Consider the following 24,287-nt stretch of genomic DNA (forward strand, 5'->3'; position numbering starts at 1 on the left):
GTTATGAAATCAAGCCTAGAAAAGGGGTACCTAGTATCACCATATAAACCTTTAGGTTCATGTTTAACACAGATGAGCTGTTTTGCCTGACACCTTTGCTTCACTCAGTGCAGAGGGCACAGTTTGTGTGCTTGGTTTCTGCACAGGAATAAAACAGAAGGCAATTTTCTGCACAGCTGAACTGAGGAGAAAGTCTGCATCTGAACTTGATCTTGGCAGGGCTTGCATAAGGTGCTGGGGTCTGTGCTTGTTGATTCACCTGCACTCCTGCCCCCGTTCACATGATCCAGCACAGGAGGATTACACGGGCAGGAGCTGGGGTCACACAGACACAGAGGTAGTGATGTGAAAAATATTAAAGCAGAAAATACTCCACACTGCTGTTAGTAGACAGTGTAAGACATGGCTGTAGGAAAGGGCTCTGTGAGTCTGAATAGCTTTTCTTCTGAAAATGAAAAGAAGTGCTGTTTTCACTTCTAGCATAATGAGTTAGTACAGGATAATTACCTCTTAAGTTAAATATTTTTTATATAAAGCAGGCAGTATGTACCAATATGTCACATGCCCTATAGAAAAGCCAGAATGGTGCTCTAGGCAGCTCAGATTTTATAATAAAATCACAGATGCTCCTATTAAGCTGGAGCCTTAATACAGCCGAGGGTTTACTCGTAGTGTTGATTGCCATTTCTTTTCTCAATCACATAACAGATGGCAGCTGATCTATTGTGAAAGCAAGGCAAGGCAGCTCATTCCTCTTAAAAAGACACTACTACCAGCTCCTCAGTTTGTAGATTAGCACTGCCCAGTTTTGCAGACAGGCACTGTGAGGTGCACAGTGTGTGTGTCCAGCCCAAAGCCACACAGTGTCACAGCCCTGGCTAAAGGAACGGGGCTGTGGCTTCCCCGAGAGCCTGCAGTGCAGCTGGAGCAGTGCCATGTCAGAGAAGATTAAATCAAGCCAAATCCCAAGGACTGGCTGCACTTCACCTTGCTGTGCTCCATGGCAGCGTGTGCTTGGAGGTGTTGTGTTCATTTTGGAGAAGTTGCATCCATTTTGTGTGGAAATGAAGCAAAAGCATCTGCTTGAAAGGAAGATGGGGAAACTTAACCACAGTTTCCTCTTTCCACCTCCCATCCTCCCTTAGTGGCCATATATAGTAGCAGCTATTGCCACTTAGGCAATGCAAATACAAGGCTGTGGGTTTATCAGTTTTGAAAAAAATAGATGGAAAAACTGGGTTTCTATATAAAAAGTGGCTTTTAGGAATAATAATAATAATTTCTGTTGCTGCACAGGGAGAAGGAATAAATGACCCCTTCCACACCGTGGCAAAATGGAAATAAAGCTTAACAAAGTCTACCAATTCTCTAAAGGAGGCTACAGTTACATTGTGAAGGCTTTTTGGGCCTTATGGATAGAGTAATACAGATGAAAAACTGCAGTAACATTTTGCATTTTGACTCTCCCTTGAAAGACTTGTGCTCTTGCTGCTGCAGGCCCTGCTTTACTGGGGCAGCATTTACCAGTTTTGCTTCCTTGTGTGTGGTGTGGAGGTGGCAGATAAAACTGGATGTTGCAGTGAGCTGAGCTGTCCCTTCATGCCCAGGAGCATGCCTTGTTTGTGCCAGCATTCCTGTTTCCTGGCCCATCAGAGCAGCAGTGCAGTGCCAGACCTGACACAGTGTTTGTAGCAGTGTCCATTTGAGAATGCCTCTGGCACAGTGGGGAAAGGGCCAGGAGAGGGGGAGAAGCCTCCTTCCTATCCCATACCAGTGCTGAGTTCCCAAAGGTGCTCCCTGGTCATTGCTGGAGCCAGCCCACTCCCCTCCAGCTGCTGTGGGGCAGGAATCTGGGATCAGTAGTGGATACTTGCAAATTGAGTTTTAGTGAAAGGTGTCAGGTTATTTGCATAACCTACTTTGTTTGTACAATCCCTTTAAGATCCAGTATCTGTCAAACCCTAAAGATGTGACCTTTAAGTCCTCACTTAAGCAAGTTTTTTCCTTTTACTCCCTTTATTTTCCTGCAGTCAATTGCTTCAGCAGACATGGATTTGAATCAGCTGGAAGCTTTCCTCACTGCCCAAACCAAAAAACAAGGTGGCATCACATCAGATCAGGCTGCAGTCATTGCAAAATTTTGGAAGAGCCACCGGACTCAAATCCACGAGAGCCTGATCAATCAGAGCTGCTGGGATAATGTCTTGAAAAACATGAACTGGAGAGTGGACCTGAAGTCACAGCTGAGGCACATTGATCAGATAAACACTCCTGTTGCAATAGTTGAAATGGAACTGGGAAAAAATGGACAGGTAAGCTTCCTCTTGCAAAATATATAGACCTGATGTAGCTGCATATGCACTGAGGCAAATACCTGTTGCTGAATTCATTGCATCCAAATCAAGCCAGTTGATTCATCACCTCTGGCCCTTCAATGGACTTGAAATTAGGATCCATCTTTGGATACAAAAAAACATTCTGGCTGGTGAATGCAATTTTTGCCTTTTTTCATATGTTTGTGTGTGTATTGACAGTTGTCTTTACATTAAGTTTGAAAAATCAGAGGATGTAGAAATCAAACATGATCTTATAGTTCCATTTGTATACCATGCACTGCAAATTCAATCTTTTCTTTTTAATTAAACACTAGAATTAGTTAAAATATGCAAAGTAGGAGCTGAAAAAGAGTTCACAAACTACATTTTAGAACAAATGAGGGGAAAGACTCCTTTTTATTTTACATAATACCCATTCTTATGTTAGAAGTACATCCTTATTACCTGTCACATTATGCAATCTGGTCTTATCTGCCTGAAAGATATCTATATATAGTTCTATCAGTGCTGAACACTGCCTTCCTTTTTTAATCTTTATAGTCCATAGGAATGTACAGCTAAAGGCACAGCTTCCCATTTTCACACTTAGTGTTGTTTTCTAACAGGAAATGTGTTTCAGTTTGGTATCTTTTCTCTCTGCAATGTTTTAGTAAATTTTAAAACCTCATTTCTTAGCAGTAGCTACTGCAAACCATGCCATGAGCTGATTTGGGCATTTTGATGTTAATAGTTAACTTTTAGCAAGGTTCCTTGTATTTCATAGTATCTTAATAGCAAGAGTACCTGAATTAGGAATACTTCAATCCATACATACGTGTGCATAGGAGTGATTGAATTCCAACTGTGTGGCTAAGCCAAGACCAGGATCCTGCAGAGGATCCTACAGAGACAGAAGGTACTGCTGGAGTTGTTCTGTTAGTTCATTTTCCTTTGCAGACAGTGGAAGCTGATGCTTCCTGAGCCTTCCACTTGAGGATCTTTGCAGTGACCAGGACAATAATGGTGTGTGGCATCAGGTTGTTTCCTAGCCTCAAAGAAGTGGAGTTTTTGAGATTGAAAATTACTGTGTTCTATTAGCAGCAAATGGAAAAAAGGTTGCTTTGAATAAAAAGGTTACAGGGAGCACATTATGAGTACATTGAGTACATTAGTGAGCAAATGGGAAAAATACCTACATTTATTAAAAAATAAATGGGGTTAATGACTTCTTTTTTGAAAACTATCTTTTCCCCCAGTAATGGATTTTTACAGTAACATCAAGCAACACGGACATTTATATTTCTTTGACCCTTTGCAGAGAGAGTCAGAGGAAGTGAACATGGAGAAGGAATACACATTTCTGAGACACTGTAATGTCTCTTACCAAAGAGCCCCACAACCAAAACAAAATTAATTATTTTAGCAATGCCCCTTCATGCTGCAAAGGGAAATGGTTGTGTAAATGCATTTTTGGAACTGCCATCAAACACAATTTTGCCTCCTTCCCTGAGGATACCAATGAGCTGTGGCAAGCCTGACACTTGATGTGAGTTAAACTGTTGCTTACTGAAACAACCATGGAGTAATTAGCCCTGTCACCACTTGAGTCAATTTTCATTTATTCTAAGGAGCTCTGGTTTCACATAGCCTTTAGCTGTGGATTAAATAAGTTCTCTGCTGTAAATCTTTGGGTTGAGACACTCTGCATCAGGCTGTATGATCATGTGATGGGGTGAATTTTGGGAAACCAGAGGGGTTTGGGGTCCTCCTGGAAAGATTGGTTACACAGACTCCTACTAGAGGTTGAATGAGTTGTTGCACACTAGGTCCAGCCCACTAACTTGAAACTGTCATGTTTTACAGTATTTATAAGTATTTTTACTTTATTGTTATCACATGTCTTCTAAATACCAAGTTTTGAACCTTTCTTAAGTTTAGCAGTGAACATATTTTCTGAAAAGTTGTCAGCCATAGATGAGATTTGATGAATAATGAAGATCTGGCTTTGAAGAAGAAAGCTGGCTGATGATTCAGGAGTAAATTATTCACAACAGACTGTTTTCATTTTGACACCTGATAACAGGGGAGTATACAAATGCATTGATATGTAATGGATTGACATGAATATTTCATGGTTCAACAGAAGCAAAGAAATGCTCTGTAGAAAATGCACCTTTCCAGAAGTCACTGATTCTTTTCAGTGTCTTAGGTTGGATTTAGATCTCTGCTCAGCAGAAGACCAGGCTGCTTGGTGGAGCATCTGCTCTTTCTGCTTCAATAAATAACTTTGCTTCCTGCTTGCCTTCTTTGAATTTTAGTCATCTCTTTCATGGGGGGAAGACTCTGTGTGTGAGACCTTATGTGGTTGGGAATGAGGAATTGGAAGTGACTGGTTCATAAATGCCACTAGACTGAGTTTACAAGAATTTTGTTAAATTTTGTAAATGTTTTCTGATTTGAGAGAGATGTTTCTGGGTTTGATAATCCATGACAACTTGCATGCATTATTTCTTGCTAGCCTTGCCATTACTGATAAGAGAGAAAAATGAGCCCTTTTCCCTAAATGCTCTTAAAAACACTTCTAATGAGGAACATTTGAAAATACCATGCTCCAAACTTCGAAAAATTTAATTCAGGATCTGTAAATTGGGGTTTGAACTCTGCTTCAGTAAAGATTTTACAGCAACATTAACAGTTTCCTTTATGCTGGTGTTTATAGATCCCGATTAAAGGCAGACGAGCATTCTAGCCATCAGTTTTGAAAGCCCATTTTCTTTAACAATATGACTAAAAATAAAATGATAAAACAGTTGCACTTCAGCCTGCATTTGCCTTCATCTTGTGATATTTAGTGCTCATCACAGCCAGTTCATTTTTTGCCATTTTGACAGCTCATCTTTTCTTTGGCACAATGGTTTTATCCTCTTGTGTGTTTAATCTACCTTGCTGGCTTTCTCTTAAAACATCTGTAGCTACTTGGCCCCTTCTTGATGTCCTTTTTTATCTTGTTCTCCCTCTCTGAGTATGTCTGTGAAGCTCTTTTGGCATGAAATTTCAGCCAGACATGAATCTGCTCAGGGGGATGGGAGGGTGAGCTGGAGCATCCTCCTTCTCATGCCCTTCCTGCCCCTCTGCACCAGCCCTGCTCCACATGGTGGGAAGCCTCTGCTGTGCAGTGTTGGCTTCCCTGCACATTTATACCTGACCTTGCCATTGATAGAGAATGAATGCATTGGTTTTGCACCATGGCTTGGCACTAAGATTATATTTAAACTTGTTTTCTGGACTTTGTCATGTTATTTTCTCATGAGATGTGCCTCTCCCCTGGGGCTGTGGTCTTCCTGTGGTTGATTTATCAATAAGTTTTACTTTCTTTATATAAATAGATATAAATAGATATAAATATATAGCATTACATATTTTGCAGTTTAATGCCTGAGACTGATCAGATATCACAGATTAAATGAGAATTTGTTCTTGGCTTTTTTGCTGTAACTTATTTACAGAATGGGTATTTTTGCATACATTTCTTTTTAGTGTTTAAGATACCAGTAATCCATGTAATATCACTTCTGCTGGGGCTTTGTTGGATCTTAAAGCATGTTTTATGATCAAAGAGTATTTTCTGCCCTAGTTTAACATGATGCTGGGATTCTACCACAGAATTCTTCCCAGAAAGACCTGACATAATCACATCAGGATTATGGATTAAAATGGGTTTTTTTCCCCAAATATTGTATCTCTCTTCTCTTTCCTTTTCTAAAAGCATCTACCTGACAGAGATGTCATAGCAGTTAATGATATACAGTAGGTAAATACCACAATATAGCAAATACCAAAAGCTACATACAAGGTAAGAAATTAGGATAATTTCTTTCAAAGTTAAGGGCAAACAGCAGCCTTTCATTCTATGTACTTCTGGTCTGAAATCTCCAGGGATATGTATCTTCATAAAAAACAAGTATTTTTCTTTAAAGAACAGGCAAGCATTAGCAACAGCCTTTTCAGTGAAATTCTAATATTCAATACTTATGATTATATTTTGATTGTCACTTTAAATTCTCCCCAGTGAGCTAAAATACTTTCTGATGAAAGGACTTGCTAGGTGAAGTGTATCTTTCAGTGCAATAGCATACTTGAGGCTGAAAAAGTAGGAGCTGTCAGCTGGCAGTTCACTTACTGTCTGCTAGTGGCTGAGTCCAGACCCTGGTAATTCAGAAAAAATAATACTAATAATAATTCAGGTAATAATTCTATTAGTTCATGTGTGGAAAGAGTTCATAAGGAGTATAGACAATTGTCGTGAGCTATATGTAGGAGATAAAATGTTACCAGTATTTTGGAGGTCTGGAGTTTGATATTTCATCAAGTTTTAGTTGCAATGACTATAAAGATTTAATTAATGTTTTGGGAAGGAGTGGAGTAGGTCTCAAAGTTAACTTCTGGGAGATTAATTTTTTTTCTGACTTGTTAATTATGTCTGCACAAATTTAGGCTGAAATTTCTATCATCTGTGCTATAAGCAAATTATATTTATGTTTAGCATTCATACATGAGCATGCTTTAGCGATGTAGTAAAAAAATCTTAGAATTTTTCTTCTGTAAAACTCATTCCCTTGCTGGGAGTACAGACTGGATGCTGCTGAGGATGTGCTTTGTGCATTTTTCTAAGCCATTCTTCTCTTGGCTTTTGTCAGCTACAGTTATCACCAGCCATAGCTGTTGCTGCTGCAGAGATGTCAGAGCAAGAGACCATCAGGAGTAAACTCATGCCATAGGGAGGAAGGATTATGGCTGCACCTGCTTTTGCCTCTGTGTGACTCCAGGTCAGGCTCCTTCAGAGATATGGCTGAAAATAGCCCCAGATAATGGGTCTCCAGTCTTTTTTATGTGGGATCTGTTTGAAAAGGCAGATTGCTTTTTGTAGGGTATCAGTGTGGACAAAGCGATGGTGGGGAGATGAAAAGCAGCTCCAGGTACCCAAAGCAAAATAACACCAGCCTGGCCTGCAAAGAGGAAGGAAAAGCAACCACCAAACCATTTTCCTTTCCAGCCAAAATCTGTCTTAATCTTTGTAGCTATTAACATCATCAGAAACGATGTTCCAGTCGAAAATGGGAAAGCATGGGCATTTAGAAGCCAAATTAATCAACTTAACCCCAATGGGCTTGATATTTTTATGTGATTAAATGATAGAATCTGGTAAGTAGGAGTCAGTTGGAAAAAAAATCACCTTTATGGCCAAGCTGAAAGTAATCATTTGAGCTTTTGTTCACCTTGGAAATTTATGAGCTGGAGGGAACGGTTACATAAGGGCAGTACAGTGCAAAAGCAAATAAAAAATGAAGAGGGCAGCAGCTCACTCAGCACAGAGGAAACACACACAGTTGACTGACTTAACTCAGTTATTTACTTAATCCTCTGCATGATACTCTCCTGCTTCGACAGGTCAGTTTTTGTCACCTTCTTGGAGTGGAGAGAAACTTGGGGAACAAGAAGAGAATTTTATTATTTGTGGTTCTTGGGACATGGAAGTGTAATAAGTATGTTAAGAAGATAAGAGCATTAAATGAAGGTATTAAATAACTGTCTGACTCAAACTGTCACTTTTTCACTGGGTATGTTTGACTGTATTTTTTACCTCATGTATACAGCCTACACAAAGCAAGGATATTCTGTAATCAGTAGTGCTGACAGTTTCCATGCTGGTTTATTTGTGTCCTGTATATGCAGATGTACAAGTGCACACGTACTCTTATATTCCCTGTCTTTACTCTGGAACTGGATTTGCTGAAGTAATTAAATAGAATAAGTTAACTGGGATGTAAGTATTTTTGATTGTAGCTGAACTCAGGGTGTTACAGGGGAAATTCTGCTTTAATTGAAGGTGAGCTGTATGAAGCCAGCAGTGATGCCTATATACTGCCTTTCATCTGCCTAAATTCAGATTCAGTCCTGAACCCTTGAAATTTTTACCTTCTCAGGTCTTGCACATTATGACAGAGGACTTGGAATCTGTTATACATGATATCAACAAATATTTTGCAATCTAACCTCAATGTGGCATTCACACACTGCAGCAAAATGTGGGATAGCTTTAATGAAATGTCCTCTAGAGCATCTCTTGCAGTCTTGAGAAACAGATTGCAATGAGGCTGGGACAGGGGAAGCTGGGGTCAAGTGACCTGGCTGTTGAAAATTGTCCCAGCAAAAGTGTTTTACCACATGCTTTTTCTTGGAGCTGGCTCTACAGAGTCATAACAAATTGCATCTCCCCCATCTCTGAAGGAATTGTTGTTGGAGGCAGGATGGCAGAGCAGTTTCTGTGTGACACTTGCACTACTGTTGTGTAAATAATCACAGGCAGTCCCACTGTCTGTGCAATTCCCCAGCACCATGGACTTGGGGCTGTGTGGAGAGTGTCTGCAAACATGCAAATTAAAGCACTGCATTGGCACAGAATGCCACAGGCAGACTGGCACCATTTGGCTGCATGACCTTACAGCAGAGCCAGTCTATACTTGAGCCAAAGTGTAATTGAAGGAATAAAAAAGGTAATGTCCACTAGCATCTTTTTAACAGAAGTTTTGTGTGATTCTTGAAAAACATTTTTTAAAGGGGAAATTTCTTTGCTGAAGAGCCTGTATACAGCAAATCAAAGCTTCTTTGCATCTTAACTCTGGTGGTGTTGTCCATCTGTGTTGTTCAGAGGACTTGGATATCAACATCAGCAAGTAATTTGTTCTTAGGAAGCTCAGGAAAAAAAGGAGTTGTTATGAGCATAAATGCCCACTGCATTGGCTGAAAAAGCATCTTGTTTGTACAGGCCTAGCTTGGCCAAATACATTTAAAATTATTGTTTTGCCAGTTGACCAGCCTTGCCCCTCTTGATACTATGCCACATTGCAGCTGAGAAGTGCTGTGGAGATCCTTTCAGGTTTATCATGATCTCTTTTGAGATGTCTGAACATTGCCATTCAGGGTATAAGTAAGAACAGGTTAATTTATTTAACCTGTTCTTTAACTTAACTTGTTAATTATTTTATTTTAAGTATGAAGAGCTACTGCAGGAGAAGGTATTAGAAACTACAATAGGAGAAAGCTGGCAAGTAACTGGGGAGAAACACTTGTAGAGCATTGCACTCTTTTTGCTGCTTAATCCTTTGGATTCTCTTTATTCTGTCTTAAATATGTGTGTGTATATATATATATTTATATATTTTTCATAAAAGATGGACCCCAGTTTTTGCTGTGCAAGAATTGATGCAACAGAAGAAACAACACAGTCCACAGCAGCAAAACAATATCCCTTCAGTTCATAGCTAGTTCTCAGTATAATCTTTTCACTGAGCAGATATTTTCATTCTAGTTTGTGCAAACTAGGGTGGCAAATTTCCATCCTTCTCAAGCTTCTACTCATCCTAGTTAAAAATGAAAACAGATAAACATTTTTTTTTTCCTTTTCTTTTCCTCTTATCATTCTGTTTACCAAACTGACAGAGTGATTCCACAGGTAACTGGTTGGAATCTGCTGGTGTGCAAAGCTGTCCTTGGGAGTTGGTAGCTGAGCATTAATGCTGAGGTGCTGTGAGCTTCCTGCACAGAAATGCAGTTAAATCAGTGTGTGAAACACTTGGAATACTAGCACCCTGTTTGGATAAAAGCAGGCTCTCACTCCTGCTGCAGTTTCTCTTAGTGTTGCAAACCATGAGCAGTGCTGCCTAGGGACTTCTAGAGGCCAGCAGAAAAGTTTTGGGAGATGTTCATGCCCCTTCCCAAGGAAGTGAGGGAAGACTGTAGGACAAAGCCTTTTTTTGGAGGTTCATTTACCTCTATATTAAATGGATGTCTGCTCCTTGGTATACTGGCTTCATCTTGTCAAAACATAGACTGAAAGAAAGGCAGTCAATGGAAGATCACACATGGTTTTGAGAGGGGGGTTTTGGTATCAGGTCTTTTCCTTGGTGAGGTGGACTTGAAAAGTTCCTGCTTGTCCTTGTGCTGCCCCAGCAGTGACATGTTCGTGGAGCTGAAAGTGGCTGAGTGAGTCCAAATGAAATTTTTTTGTTCCCTCCCCACACTTTTTTTTTTTCCCAACCACATTATTTTTAGTGTGGATTTATTTGTTGGGGGCAAAATTGAGCAAAAGAATTTGAGATCTCTGTCTTGCTTTGGAAAAAATGCTCATTTAAGCATATATGTTGAAAGAGCCACCATTTTAAATTCTAGCTACTGATCTCTTGAACAGAAATGAAGCAGCTCTCCTTGAATGCTGAGGATAACTTCTCTGAAGTGCCAATTTTTCTTCCAAGAATGGAGGAGGAATAGAAAATGAGAGACACGGCTGTTGGATGAATTTTGTATTGTAGAATTCATCTGGAGAAGGGTGGAAAAGGTATCTGATGGATATCTGGAGGTGGGAATCTGCACAGATTGCAAGAGCAAGGGAATCTTGCTTTTGTAAGGGTGTTCATATTCTTTGTTTCTAGAAAGTTTCTCAGCTACATAAATTTGTGAGCAGTAATGAGAATCATGATTGAGATGCTTGTCCTTTTCCTTGCCTGATTATTTTGTTTAGTGTTAGTGGGAAATGTGATGAGCTGAGCCACAGCTTGGCTGAGTTGCCTGGAGTGATCCTGTAAGTCTGGGAACAGCAACAGAGTCCTGACTTAGAGCTTTAACAAATAAACTCATTTATTGTTCAGGGGCTTTTTTTCATTCGATGGTCACAAGAAATTGGTTGGTGTTGACAATTTCATACTCAAAATAGCTTTGTCTGTTTCCTTGCATGCATCTGGTCCGATTTTTTTTTTTCTTTTTGCTTGTTTTTAAAATACTTACTGAGGCAGTGGGATGAAGCATAGGTTTCCCTGCTTTTCTCTGAAAGGAGATGGTTGAGAAGAGATCACTGACAAGTGCTTTTGGTTAAGACATCATTGTCCTATATACTACTTGAGGAAATGACTACTTTGAATGTAATTCCTGAAGCAAATCCTCTTCATTTAGAAAGAGATTCTAACTTACAAAAGAATACAAGAGAGTCCTTTGATTAAGGAACCTCTTGCAGCTGTAATTTTGCATAGACCTTGACACAAGGGGGTTTTTTTCTGTCCTCCTTTCAAATTATCAGTTGCAAAACTCCACAGAGATAATCAGACATGCAAATCTTCAATATATTTTTAGTTCAACTCACTGATGTATATTCATTAGTATGTTAATATGACAATGAAAGCATCATTTAAATTGCATATGCTTAATTTGATTAATAAATGTTTGAAATACAGTCTCAATTTTAGAAGTAGCCATACTTGGTACCAATTTTTCAGAGGTTTTTTCCCCCTTTTCATAAAACCTCTTGTTTTATGTACAGAAATAACTTTGTGGTGCTTTTTTACCCTGACCATGCACAACCAAAGGACCTCTATGCTGGGAATCAGTGCTCCTTGTACACATTGTCACATTCCTGATGATTGAGTTGTAATAAATTGCGTCAGTGGAGACCTAGTGAGGATTGTGGTATTGTAATTTGAGTTCCCAGACTGCTTTAGGTGGAGTTAGATAGGCAGATAGAAGATGAAAAGAGCAGAGTTTCCTCGTGTTCAAATATGGCCAAGCTTCACCAATGCAAATCAGGAATGTGCTTGCCCTGTATTTAATTTGCAGTGGCCTAACTAAATGAGACACAAATTACTACTGGAATTAGAATTAGGCAGCTTCTGAATCTTGGTTGAACATGCAAAGCTGCTATGTATCCAGATGTTTTTTTTAAACCCCTGAAGTGGTATTTGAATGCTTCCAGGCAATAAACTTTTCAGTCAATTGATTCCATTTCTGTTGAATCACCCTCAAAAGTGAAGCTGTGCTTTAAGGACTATTAGAAAAAATTCATTCCATTTAACCTGTAAATACGCCACAGGACTTGAGAAAATGAGTTTGATAATTGCTTTTCTTTGGAAGACTTCAGCCTGAAAGGCAGCATCTTAAAAGGACTCAGCATTGAGGAGAGTCTCTAACATATCCAGTTAGAGCCAGTTACACTGGCCTGACTTCCTTGGTCTGAAGTAATGAGGTGTGACAGATCATGAGTGCATCATGATCAGGACCAGTAACCCCTTTCAGAAAATTACATTTCTGCTCTAAGCAGTCATTCTGAGTTATCTGCTGCTAATTGTAAACCACTTGCTTTTATGGAAATGGAACTCTCATGTTTCCCAGTAAATATCACTGTGATGCTCTGAGACAGCTATGAAGTGCAACTGTCTGGGAGAAAGCTCACGTCTGATCAAATTTAATTAGACTGGAACCTGTTCCTGCCTACAAATATCTTGATTATAGGAAGAGAACAAACATGCCACTTGACAGAATTGGCTTTTGTGATAGCTACTGCTGTGAGAACGTGAAAAAGAGGTGTTGATTCAGATGCTCCTGCTCACTGAAGATTGAGCTGAACAATGAGCCCTGTCTGCGTCCTGCTGGTCACCCAGAGCTTACAGTGAGGAGATGGAGAAACCCAGGCTGCTTGAGGGAATGACAAATCTGTCTGCCCTGGACTGTTCCCTCAAAGAATATGGACTCCAAAGGAAAGCAAGAATTACTAGGTCAACTCTAGGAGCCTAAGGTTTGTTGAGATAGATTCCACCCTCTGTCTCAACTGCCTAGTGATTAATGTAGCTTGACAACTCCTCTCAAGTGAGTGGTGTGGATAAAACCTTGTCACTTAGTTCAGCTCAGGGCAGTGGAGGCAAACTGCCTCAGCCTTCATTTTTTAGGAAGCCAAAGCAGAAAAGAGATGCAGCACCTCCCATTACACTGTGGGAAGTGTAGTTGAGTGAATGTCACTAAACTATCAGCCAAAGAAGTACAGGCTGCTGGGTGAGAGACCTGTATTTGCATTAAATCAAAACTCTTGGGCTAAAAATTAATGCAAGTTATAAATGAAATTATAAAGAAAACCTCTTTAAATGTGAGTTTCTTTTTGAAAGTCATATTGAACAAGCACTGAGTTTACTGATCAGAAGTACTTAGAGGTTTAAGCACACCAAATGCTTTGCATGACAATTAACAGCATGGATAAACTGTGATCCAGGAGCACTGAGATATGTCATGGTCTGGATATGAGGTGTGACTGAGCCACTTTGCTTCTTCTGCAAGCACACCAAGTCCAGCTGGGTGGATGCTAAGGGAGAGGAAAGACAATACCTACAGCTGAGAGCAAGGGTTTGAAAGATGATGGACAAATGGATCGGTTTCAAGGGCTTAAAGCTGCTCTCTGGGGAAAGAGGCAGTGAAGAAAAGAAGAGGTTTGTTTTTCCAGGCACAGAGCTTGGAGATCAGGAGGACTCACTCACCTCTGAAGGGGACTGTTCTCCAAAACTGCTGGAGATCTTAGTTTGGGGAGCTTGAGTGTTAGATGGTACTGTCACATCCCAGTGGCCTTTGGGTTATCTGAGGGATGCTCCTTGCCATGATCCCCATGCAGAAGCAAATCTTTGTGTTTTATCCTAAGCCATCGACTTTTGCTCTGAGCAGGCAGTACTTTCTTTCAGAGCATTGGATGTTGCTGATCTCTAGCATTGGTTTTTAGAAGAGGATTTTTGGAAGGGGCTGTCAGAGGTGGAATGCTGTGCTCCAAGCCTGGTCCTTCCTTCTGCCCCTTTCAGTGTGTTTACATGACACGTGTAGAGCTCTGCATGAACCCTTCTGGCTCCCAGGAGAGATTTCAGCTCCTGCTTTTCCCTCAGGGCAGCACACAGAGCTCCTGGCCAGAGGGCTGAGAATGGCCAGTGCTTTTATGAGCCAACAGGGAGTATGAGATCTGCTGTCAGCCAGGAATTTACATGTGACTTTAAATACCTGTGCTCCAGGTCAGCCTGGCTCTTCCTGTCCCACCCTAGTGACAGCAGTGTCCAGCAGCCCCGTGTCCTCTCAGAGGGCAGGGCTGGGTTTCTCCTGAGGACAGGGAGTTGTCTCCAGGCCTCTCTCCCTTTGCTGCCTCAGCCTTCCCCATTTGGCAGCATTCCCCGCCGGAGCGCAGCTCCTCCGTGCCCTCCTTTCTTCTGTGCCCTTTGTTTGGCTCTGGTTGTGTGTTTGTTTTCTCTCCCACACTGACTCTGTTTCATTCACTGCCCAGAATAATAAGAGGTTTGTTGGAAGGGTGCTGCTAAGTAATTTGTCTTCTTCATTCATTCTCTCTTTGTTTAATGTTTGTTTTTGCCATGCTTTGAATACAAAATTATAGTATTTATTATTGTGGAGGCTCCTACACAACCCCTCTTACTGCCATAAAAATCTCATGAATGAATACTTACCATCAGTTATGATGGTATTTTAATTTCCATTTCAAGGATACAATCTGAAGGCAGAGAACACAAACAAAAGGATTTCCATTAATTCTGGTGGCCGGTGTGAAAAACCCTCAGCCCAAGTTCCCAGAGTGCAGAGCCTTTGTGGTATTGCTGGGGTACATCTCTGGCAGTGCAGCCATGGCATTGATGGACATCAGTCCTGCAAACCAGTCCCCAGGCTCCTCTGACCAAGCCTGGAAAAAACATAAAGCACACAATGAGTTATCACCTGGACAAATGTTGGCTTAGGCCTCCTGTGTGCACACAAGAATATTTACCTGTGGGCAAAGGAGTTTATTTAATGGCCCCATGCATTATAATGGCAGAACACTCTTGATGTCTATAAGCCACTGGAGAAAATGTTAGTGGGAATTTTTTTCAGCCAGAGAGAATCTGAAGTGGAGGTATATTGGAGCAGATTATTAATATCCTCCTCATCCAAAATCTGGGAAATGGCTTTTAGTGCTTCTCTTTCCTTTCCCCGTTGTTAGAACCTACGTCAAATGCTGCCTTTTATCTGAAGTGATTTCCCCAGAGATTTGTGCTCCATGCCAGTTCCAGATATTTTTCAGCCTCTGTCCTTCTCTGGACATCTCGCTTTTTCCAAATTTTCAAGTGTGAAGCACCTAGTAAAACGTAGTGATCTGGTTATATTGCATGCACTCTAATCAGTCAGGTCAGTCACTCTCAGGCTTTGCTGTAGGAGTCAGCAGTCATGCAGTGGGAGGGCAGTGGTCCAGAGCTGGACCAGTCACCCCTCAGCAGCAGCACTGCCTGCCTTGCTGTGTGTGAGGCCCCATTTCTCCCTTATCTTTCCCTGCTGCTTCTGCTTTCATTTCTTCTGCCTCTTCTCTTTTCCCTCCTGTCGTTCTTTGCTCATTCTGCTTTCATTTCCTCTGCCTCTCCTTTTTTCTCTCGTGTCTTTCTCTGCTGGTTTTGCTTTCATTTCTTCTGCATCTCCTCTTTTCCCTTCTGCCCCTCAGGCTGCTGTTCTGCCTCTTACCTCCATCTTTTTGTTTCCTTGGCTTCCCTCTCACTCCCAAACTTGGTTCCTTGTTTTGTATCAGCAGAGCACTGGGTTTTTTTCCTTTATTGGAGTTCTGCAACGCAGCAAAGGACTACAAAGTGTCCCAGGTTGAAACTGCCCATGAGCACACGAAGGTACAGAGGCTGTCCTGGGGAAGGTTCAGGTTTGCAGAGTGTCTCCCTGTGCTGTTGCTTTACATTATCCTACTGAGCCCCAGTGCTATTATGGAAACAGTATGTAGTTCTTGCTCTGCAGCATAGCTGATTTTTTTGGGAAGCTGTGAATAGGTTGTATTCTTATTATTGTGTATGGTTTAGTGTTTGGGTTTTTTTTAAAACAGTGTATGAAATCTTCACTTGAAATTTTACGTGAAACTCCTTGTCCAAAATTCTGTGGATTTAGTGAACAGAGCTTTAATAACAAGGATGGAATACAGAAGAATTACTTGGCACCTGCATCTTGTAATATGTTTGAAGTAATGAGTTTTATGTGGTACATTTGTGTAGCTAAGCTGTAAAAATTTTTTTCATAGTGATGATTATGCTAAGAACCAGCTTTGCTAGCTGAGGTGCAGATGAACACAAACAAGGCTTATTACCCTGGAGACTTGATTAGAATTGGGCAGAGGGCAGCCTGAAAGTAAGCAGCCTATTTGCATTTCAAGTGAGCTGTAGTTGCAATGAAGAGTGCACACCACTGTCAGTCCCTCCATCTGCAGCAGTGGAAGCTCACACTGGTGACAGGACACGTGGCTGCAGGGTGCATGAGGACACTTCTCCTTCTTTCTGGTGGCTTTTCCCCTTTGGAGCAGTGAATCATGTGGCAATCCCAGCTTCAAACAGGATGCTGTCAAGGGGTTTAATGGATTTACAGAGAGAATCGATTGTGCACGCGCTGGATGAAGTCTTCAGATGCCTCATTGAACATCAGCAAACCAGAGGGTCATTATCCCTTCCCCTCTCCCCTCTTACCTCATCTGTCATCTGTTTGTAGCCTGCACTAATCTCCCTCTTCAGACCTTTATTGTGAGTTGGCCTTACTTGAAAATGGATTTTGAGAACCAAATATGAGCAAATGGGTCCGTTACACATGGAAATAAGTACTTATTTCTTCTCCTCTCCTCGGTGGTAAACATGCTTCACAGTGTGAGCATTGTTAATGCAAATTGCAGCATCCTTTTCACACTCAATGGTATTTTTGATGAAGGCAAGGGTTGGGTCACCAAAGTGGACAGAACATGCCTTTTTGTGCTGAAAACAAGAACATGGAGATTTCTCTTACACTTGAAATTATGAAGATGTGCTTTGTCCATGGTTTCACACTCCTCTGTACAAGCAAACCTTTATCTCTCAGGCTTGTGTTTAGTCTTTAGACTTGGCTGGTACTAATTAGAGACAAATCAGGTGAAACAATGAGTCAGATGTTGAGGAAAAGAGGTGGGCTTTTTTCTATTGAAGCAAAGTGCTTTACATGTACAGTCTGTATTACTGGTTAAGCAGGAGTCCTGCCAGGGTATTTTTGAGTATTAAAGTAATAGCATAAGAATCTAAACAGAAAAGAAGTTTTATGATCATGGGTATGTTACACCACTAAAGAAGTTGCCATTGTGGCACTCTAAGTTCTGTGCTGTGCTCATGGGCTGAAAAACTCACACTTCACAAAGCTAATGGCACATCTTCATGCCCCTGGTAAATTCTCAGTGGATTTGGTTTTATGTACAGCCTTCCATTTGCACAAACAGCTGGATAAAACAAGCTGTTCTGGCTTTTTCTGCTCTTTACTTTGTCTCTTCTTCCTTCTTATCTTCCTTCTTATCTTATTTCCCTGTTTGAGTCACTGCAATGTGTTAGGTACTCGTGTAGCTCACCCCCTCACAAGCATGCATGCCTGTGGTCTTTTTTTGGAAACTTGTGTTCAAACTCACAAGGCTGTGCCCCTGCCAACTCGCTGTGTGTGGGTGTGCCAGAAGCAAATTATCAATTACTGACAAGGAGAGAAATCTCCAGGGTGGAGGAGGCCCTGAAGATATCCAGAGAGTGTTGCTTCTGAGGTTCCTGCAAGGATAGAAATCTGGTTTTTTCAGTGGGTTACGGAGTGTGGGGTGACATCAGGCTGGCAGCCTGTCATCAGTGGAGTTTCACTCAGGCCCAGTGCTCTCCAGCATCTCCATAAACACCTTGGACATAGGTCTTAAATGGATGCTAAGGAAGTTTGTTGATGGAACTGAATTGGAAGGAGCTGTTGGCTTCTTTCTGAGATATTTTCTGGAATCTTTAGGAGGAGTTTCTTTGCAGAAAAAGTGATTAAGCACTGGAATGGGCTGCCCAGGGAGGTGTGGAGTCACCATCCCTGGAGGTGTTGAAGGAAAGACTGGATGTGGCACTCAGTGCCATGGTCTGACTGACACCGTGGTGTTGGGTCATGGGCTGGGCTGGGTGATCCCAGACTCCTAATCCATTCTGTGATTCTATGGGTTAATCCCATATGTGATGCTTATGGAGGATGGGTCCAATCCTAACCTTACAAAGATGCTTTTTGTACTGTATTTGTGTATCTTCAAAGCTATTGCTCTCCTCTAGCATTTAGTTTCTAATAATTCCTATATTAAGCAAAATTTTAAGGGGAAGAGAGGGAGTGCATGCTGCTTTTAAAGCTCTGAATTGCTTAGTAGTGTAAGCTGCATCACCCTGGAGTTGTTTCAGCCCCCAGGGACTCAACACAATCATCATCAGCATTTTATTTTTTTTGTGCACTTGGCTCCCCTTTCTTTTTCCACCCAAGGAAATCAGAATCTAAAAGCCTTGGAGTTTGTCTTGTCTGAAAAACCTCCAGATTTCTGGCTTGCTTTCACTGTCATCATTGAACAGCATTGCACTCAGGTACCATGGTGATCTTAAACACTGTCACACTGCCTGCATGTACTTGTCAAATCATTTTTGTAAGGTTTTTTTAATTTCTTTGATTCCAAGATGCTGAAACAAGAGGCATATCTAATCCCCACTACAATGTGAATGCTATTTACCTGAGAAGAAACTAATTTTTAATGATTTGCTTAGTGTTTATCAGTGCCTTACTCCTTTGTACTGCTGTAGCTGCACAAGAGCAGCTTCTGACATGGGAATCTGTAAAAGTGCTGATCACTGATGTACAAATGGAGCTCTGCTTCTGGACATGGGTTTCAAATGAACACTGGTAAGGAGCTCTCTGAAAGTAGAAATACAAAACAATATTCTCCTCACTTCCCTGGCCTTTAACTTGTTCAGGAAGCAGTTCTTAAGAGTCTTGTTCTGGGCTTGAAACGATTTTCTAAAACATGGGAGAGGTACTGCACACAGACCTCAAGGCCATGGGTGCAGGTGGAAGAGCAGAACCAACTCAGAATTGTGTTCAAGACATCCCTTGAGGCACCAGGGTTATGTAAATTCCCTTCCCTGTGATTCCAGAACCATAGTGGAGTTCCAGGTACAATGGTATCCTCCTCCTTTAGGGGTATGAGGGTGGTTAGTGCCATGATCCAGCTGATGTTATCCTGTGAGGGATGCTGCTGGCAGGGGTTTGTTCTGTCTCTGATACAGTGAGGCTGGGATTCCTAGTTCTTCCTAACCTGAAGCATGATTGTTTTCAGCAATCAAAAAAGCTTTCTTTTGAGGGGCTGTGAAGTTTGAGAAAGCCAACAAACAAGTTAATTACAGCCTAAACTATAAGCATACTGTAATTGTTTCTTTTTTTTTTTCCTAATTCATGGCTCACATAAGGATCAAGTGGCCAGAAGCACCAGAAACTAACTTACTGGGAAACTGGGGCAGGGGCTGGAAATAAATCTTTGAGTGGGAGAGCTTTCTTATGGGAGAACTTTTACAAATATAAGCATTGAAACACAGAAAATCTGGTTCTGATATATCTAAATAACTTGTGTTGGCTTGAAAAAGTCTAATTTTCAGCATCTAAAATAAAAGGAGACTTCTAATGACTTTTGAGAGGGTTATTTGTTGTTAATCTCAGGATCTGAGATTCAAAATAGTTTATTTTTTTTCCTCTTACTTCAAAAAGAAGGCCACAGGCTCTTGCTGGGTCTGATCCCTGCAACACCTACCTGAGGTCAAGCTTCCTGAGCAAATCCCCAAGGTTTTGTTTTCATTCAGCTAAAGCTCTGTCTCTAAGGCTGGCCTTATTTTTTGTAAAAGAGTCCAGAGAGCAAGATAAGGCTCGAGGTGATGAATTACTGTTGTGTTTCACTGAGGATGTAGCTGAAATGGGGCAATATCACTGCCTCAAAGAGGTGCTGTTACAGCAGGAATTCTGAAAATATGGCAGGGGTTTATTTATTTCCATGGGGACTTGAATTCCAGCTTTTCTGTGTGATGCTCACCTTCCCTAGTATAGCCTCTGTACACTGGGATGCCTGTTTTCCTGCTGCACAGGGGCTTGGGATGATGTCAGAAAATGTGAATTACAGTGAAAGGAGTGGAATTACTCAAGGTTTAGTTTGTTCCCCATCCCACCAGCATCTGAAGGAGAGGATTTGTTTGCCAAGTTCAGTGCCAGAACATCAGTGAAATTTCTGGCAGATGCTGTTGTCCTGAGACATGGCAGTACTTTATTCTTTTTCAGCTTGGCTGGACCCACAGAGTCTCAGTCTGCAAGCAGGTTTTTTTTCCCCCTCTGTATTATGGATCCTGATACACACCTTTGGGCTATTTCTTCAAGTTTGTTTGGGAACAGTTTCCTGGAACTTATATCTAAGGTGCCAGAGGTATCCTTGGAAGAGATCTTTTCCCTAGGGGGAATGCAAAATTAATGTGACCTGATGGGCAGTCAGAATAAAAACAGTGAAGAAAACAGCGAAGAAAACAGCAGCAAAACACAAAATTCAAATGGTTGCCTCCAAGAAGTACAAGGTGACATTTGGGAGAATTTATTCCTAATATTATACCTAATATTTGGCATTCAGAATGGCTTCTGAATGGTGTGTGTTGAGCCTTGCTCTGTAGGTTCCTTGTGTGGGCAGTGGAGGGAGAGGCTTCTCCAGGGAGTGGCTGGGGAGGATTCAGAGGCAGATTCAGCCTGACAAAGAGTGCCTTAAGCACTGCAGCTAACGGGGCTTGGGGTGAATACTCCTCAGTGTGGCTTGTTGCACAAATATTTGTGAAAGCCTGTTGGTTGCTCAGCCAGCACCTCGAAAAGCCACCTTCCAAGTTCAACTGATGCAGCAAAGAGAAGTTTGTTTGTGGTACCCATGCATGTGTTTGCTGTCCATCCTCGGTGAAGAAGAGTGTTCATCATCTTTTCCTGTCCTGCTCCTTGATCCCTCCAAAACCACACACACCCATGCTCTGAGTGGCAGCATTCTCCTGCCTTTTGGGAGGTCACACTATTTAATCCTTTTGTCGCCAGTGGAAAGAAAGGGTTTGCTGTGAAAGGGATTTTTCCTGAGGTGTTTGTCTCCTGTTAACTCGGTGACATTGTGATAGCTGTGCCTGTAACATTATCCTTAAGTAAAAGCTGAGAGTTTGCTGATTGTTCCCCTCCAGAGCTGGAGTGGTGTCCTGTTCCCTCCTGTGTCTTTTACACTTCGACTTCTCAGTTTTTAAAACAAGAAGGAAATTCAAGGTGAGTGCAGTTGGTGAGGGTTGCACATTTATAGAAGTTGTTATGCAGATAATGGAAAAATACTTCTATATCGGTTAAAAAAAGAGGGAATTTGTTCCTCTGATGCTCTAAAAGAAACAAAATCTTCATCCACCAACTGATCATCTGTTGCCCACAGAAATATTTCTCTGTGGCTCTGAGTAGTTTTCTAGACTTGCAACCAAAGATGTGAATATTTCTGCAAAAACAATGAAACCTCTATAATTCTGCTTTCCTTTCTCTTTCTTTCGCCTGAGACTGTTTTGCCTTTATTAGTCTTTAACAAGTGTATCTTTATATCTTAAAAATATAGAATCATGTAATTTAATATCATATCAATATTTTTGCTGTGAATACTTGTTACAGTATGAAAGGTTTATGAGAGGGTTAATAAAATTACTTTGATATTCTGTTTTACAAAACTGTAGGAAACTGTTATGTATCTAGCTGCTGACTGTGGTGTTTGGAGCAGGAAGGACTGGATTTGACAGCATGGCTGTGAAATTAAATCACAGTGACAGAATTAAATCCAGGTTGGTTTATATTTTCATTGGAAGATGTCAGTGTGTTCTAAAAACCAACCATTTATTCAGTGTTGAAGCATCACCTACCATGGCAACATTAATTCCTTTCTGTCTGAGCAGGAAGTAGCCAGCACTATCTATGGAGTTTTTTCACCAGGGATAAATCCACAGGAATGCCTGTTGACCTCTGTGTCTTGAACTTCTAGCTTAACTTAGCCTGCTTTCCCTGTTTATCCTGTGCACCCCATGGGTGAGGGATTTTCATGCCAGGGAGCAGCTCTGCTGATACTCAGAATTCAGAAACTGCCTGAAAAAAAAGTACCAGGAAATATATAGGTCTAGAAGAGGGACATTTTAGTCAAGGTTTTATTGGTAATGTTGTTAATATTCCTTTACAGGAATATAGGTTGTACTTGTAAACCAGCAAAAGAGTTATGTGCCTTTGCTTCTTAGAAAATTTCTAAATATTTATCTTTGAAATTACGTATCAGACAATTCATAGCTAAGGAAAACCTCTGTATTTCTTTGTGTGGCTTTCTGTGAAAGCAGCTGTCTGGCCAAATTCTGCAGTGTGGCTGATACCAACTTTAAAATACTTCCCAAATTCTCACATTTTGATGTTATCAGCTGTCTGTGTTATCATAATGTTGCATGTATTGACATGGACCAAAAAAACCAAAAAAACAAACAAGCAGAAGACGATGTTGAAGTGCTGGGCTGTAGCTGTTGGCTGCAGCCTGGTGAGGATGAGTGAAGTGTTTGACTTTGGAACAGGAGAGCTCAGCCCACAGCAGCCGGATTTTAAAGTTACAGTTTTGTTTCTGTTCTTCTCAGCATGCGGAAAACTTTGTTTTTGTAGCGTTTCTGGACAACAAGGTTAAATTCTTTCAGGACAAGTTCATTGTATCTGATCTGGTAAGAAAAAAAACCAAAGGTCTTTTATGCTTATCTCTGAAGTGTATTTGAAATGAAAATGAAAGAAAAACAGTAAACAGTGATGGAGATAGGGCTGTTTCTGTCATGATATTCTACCTCTGTCCCCTGTGCACACACTGTAATTTATTGTAGCGTTTGCACCAGGCTTGAACCGTTTATGAATTACCTCTGCAAAGGGATGTTCTGCAGGGAGGAGAAGCCCTTTTACCTCGTGTTGTGGCAGCTGGGGGTCAGAGGAGTCTCTCCTCATTCTAGCAGGAAAGATGTTTCCCTACAAAATTTAGCTTCTTTTATGTTGGCCTTTGCTCAGTGCCTGATGAAATGAATGAGTAGTGGGGGAGACACCTCACAAAGAGGAAGCAACACAGCATCTCCTTTATTATCAGTGTTTGAATTTAGCACCTTTAGGCTTTTCTCCATGAAAAACATGGCTAAAGCTTATCTTGCCTTACACTTTATTTCTTCAGATGGCTGTTTGGTGTGTTCATGTGGGAAGCATCAAGTCTTCTGTTGTTTTCTGGGCACTGAATTGCAGTCCTTGTTGCAGTGCTGATGGTAAAGTCACATCTCCCAAGAAAGGCGTTTCTGTCGGGTGAAGTGCTGGCAGCCGAGCCCTGGCGAGCAGCGCTGTCTGCCCAGCTGGGCAGCACTTGGCTTGTCACAGCTTTGCTGCTGGGCTGGGATGGCATCTGATGGAGGACATTAACTATCAGGGTGCTGATGCCTGCTTGTTTATAAGTGGATCCTTGAAAAGGGTTTTGGGGCAGGGTGTGTTTTCCCAGGGACAGGGCTTGTTTTCCCAAGGCATTACCTGCCATCCCGTGGCACCAGAGCTCTGGCAGCTCTGGAGGTAGCACCCATGACACATCCCTGTGTCCTCAACCACAGTATCCAGGTCACCTGAAAAGCCTTAGGGACATTTTGTGACCTGAAGCTGTGCTCAGAGAATGAACCCAGCCCCTTACCCTGTCAGGGCCCCAGGCACTTTCTCTGTGTTCACTGCTGAGGGTGAAAGGTTCACATCAGCTGCTGTTCAAATAAACATAATTGGCTTGTGCTTTGTTTTTTGGACAATACACATCAATTGTGTGGTGAGGCTTTTATTGGCAATTATGTTTGCTTTTCCCTCATAAAGTTACTTATGCACTGACAGACCTTTGATTTAAGAGACCAGTTTATTGGGCAGACACATACTGCTATCTCAGGTTACCTCTGAGAGATGTCCATCATCCATCCCTGAGCTGCTAAGCTTCATTTTCTTAGAGGGGATTTTAATGAATTTGAGTTTTATTCTAAATGTAAGTGCCTGTTTCTAAGAATACTGTTTATAGATTTAGTGCTACATCTTATAAAATACAAAAATATTTAATTATTACTGTTGTTCAGGAAATCTGGAATTCATTGCATATTTAGTAAAAATACTCTGATATTTCATGCTTAGCTTTTCTGAAGCTTTGCTTCAGAAATAAATGGTAATTCTCCAAATAATACTTGTTCTTAGAATTAGCTAAGA

At 41.2% G+C, this 24,287-nt stretch overlaps 1 protein-coding gene across 1 annotated transcript in view; it reads left to right on the forward strand.

Annotated features, from left to right (window-relative positions):
* COMMD1 (copper metabolism domain containing 1) overlaps positions 1-24,287 on the forward strand; it is a 59,646-nt gene that overhangs the window by 15,267 nt on the left and 20,092 nt on the right. The window contains exon 2 of the mRNA XM_056487852.1: positions 2,031-2,312. Coding sequence (XP_056343827.1) covers positions 2,031-2,312 — 282 coding nt within the window. The remainder of the gene's footprint in view (positions 1-2,030; positions 2,313-24,287) is intronic.

The sequence above is a fragment of the Oenanthe melanoleuca genome, chromosome 3 (assembly GCF_029582105.1).
Source record: "Oenanthe melanoleuca isolate GR-GAL-2019-014 chromosome 3, OMel1.0, whole genome shotgun sequence".
Taxonomy (NCBI): Eukaryota; Metazoa; Chordata; class Aves; order Passeriformes; family Muscicapidae; genus Oenanthe; species Oenanthe melanoleuca.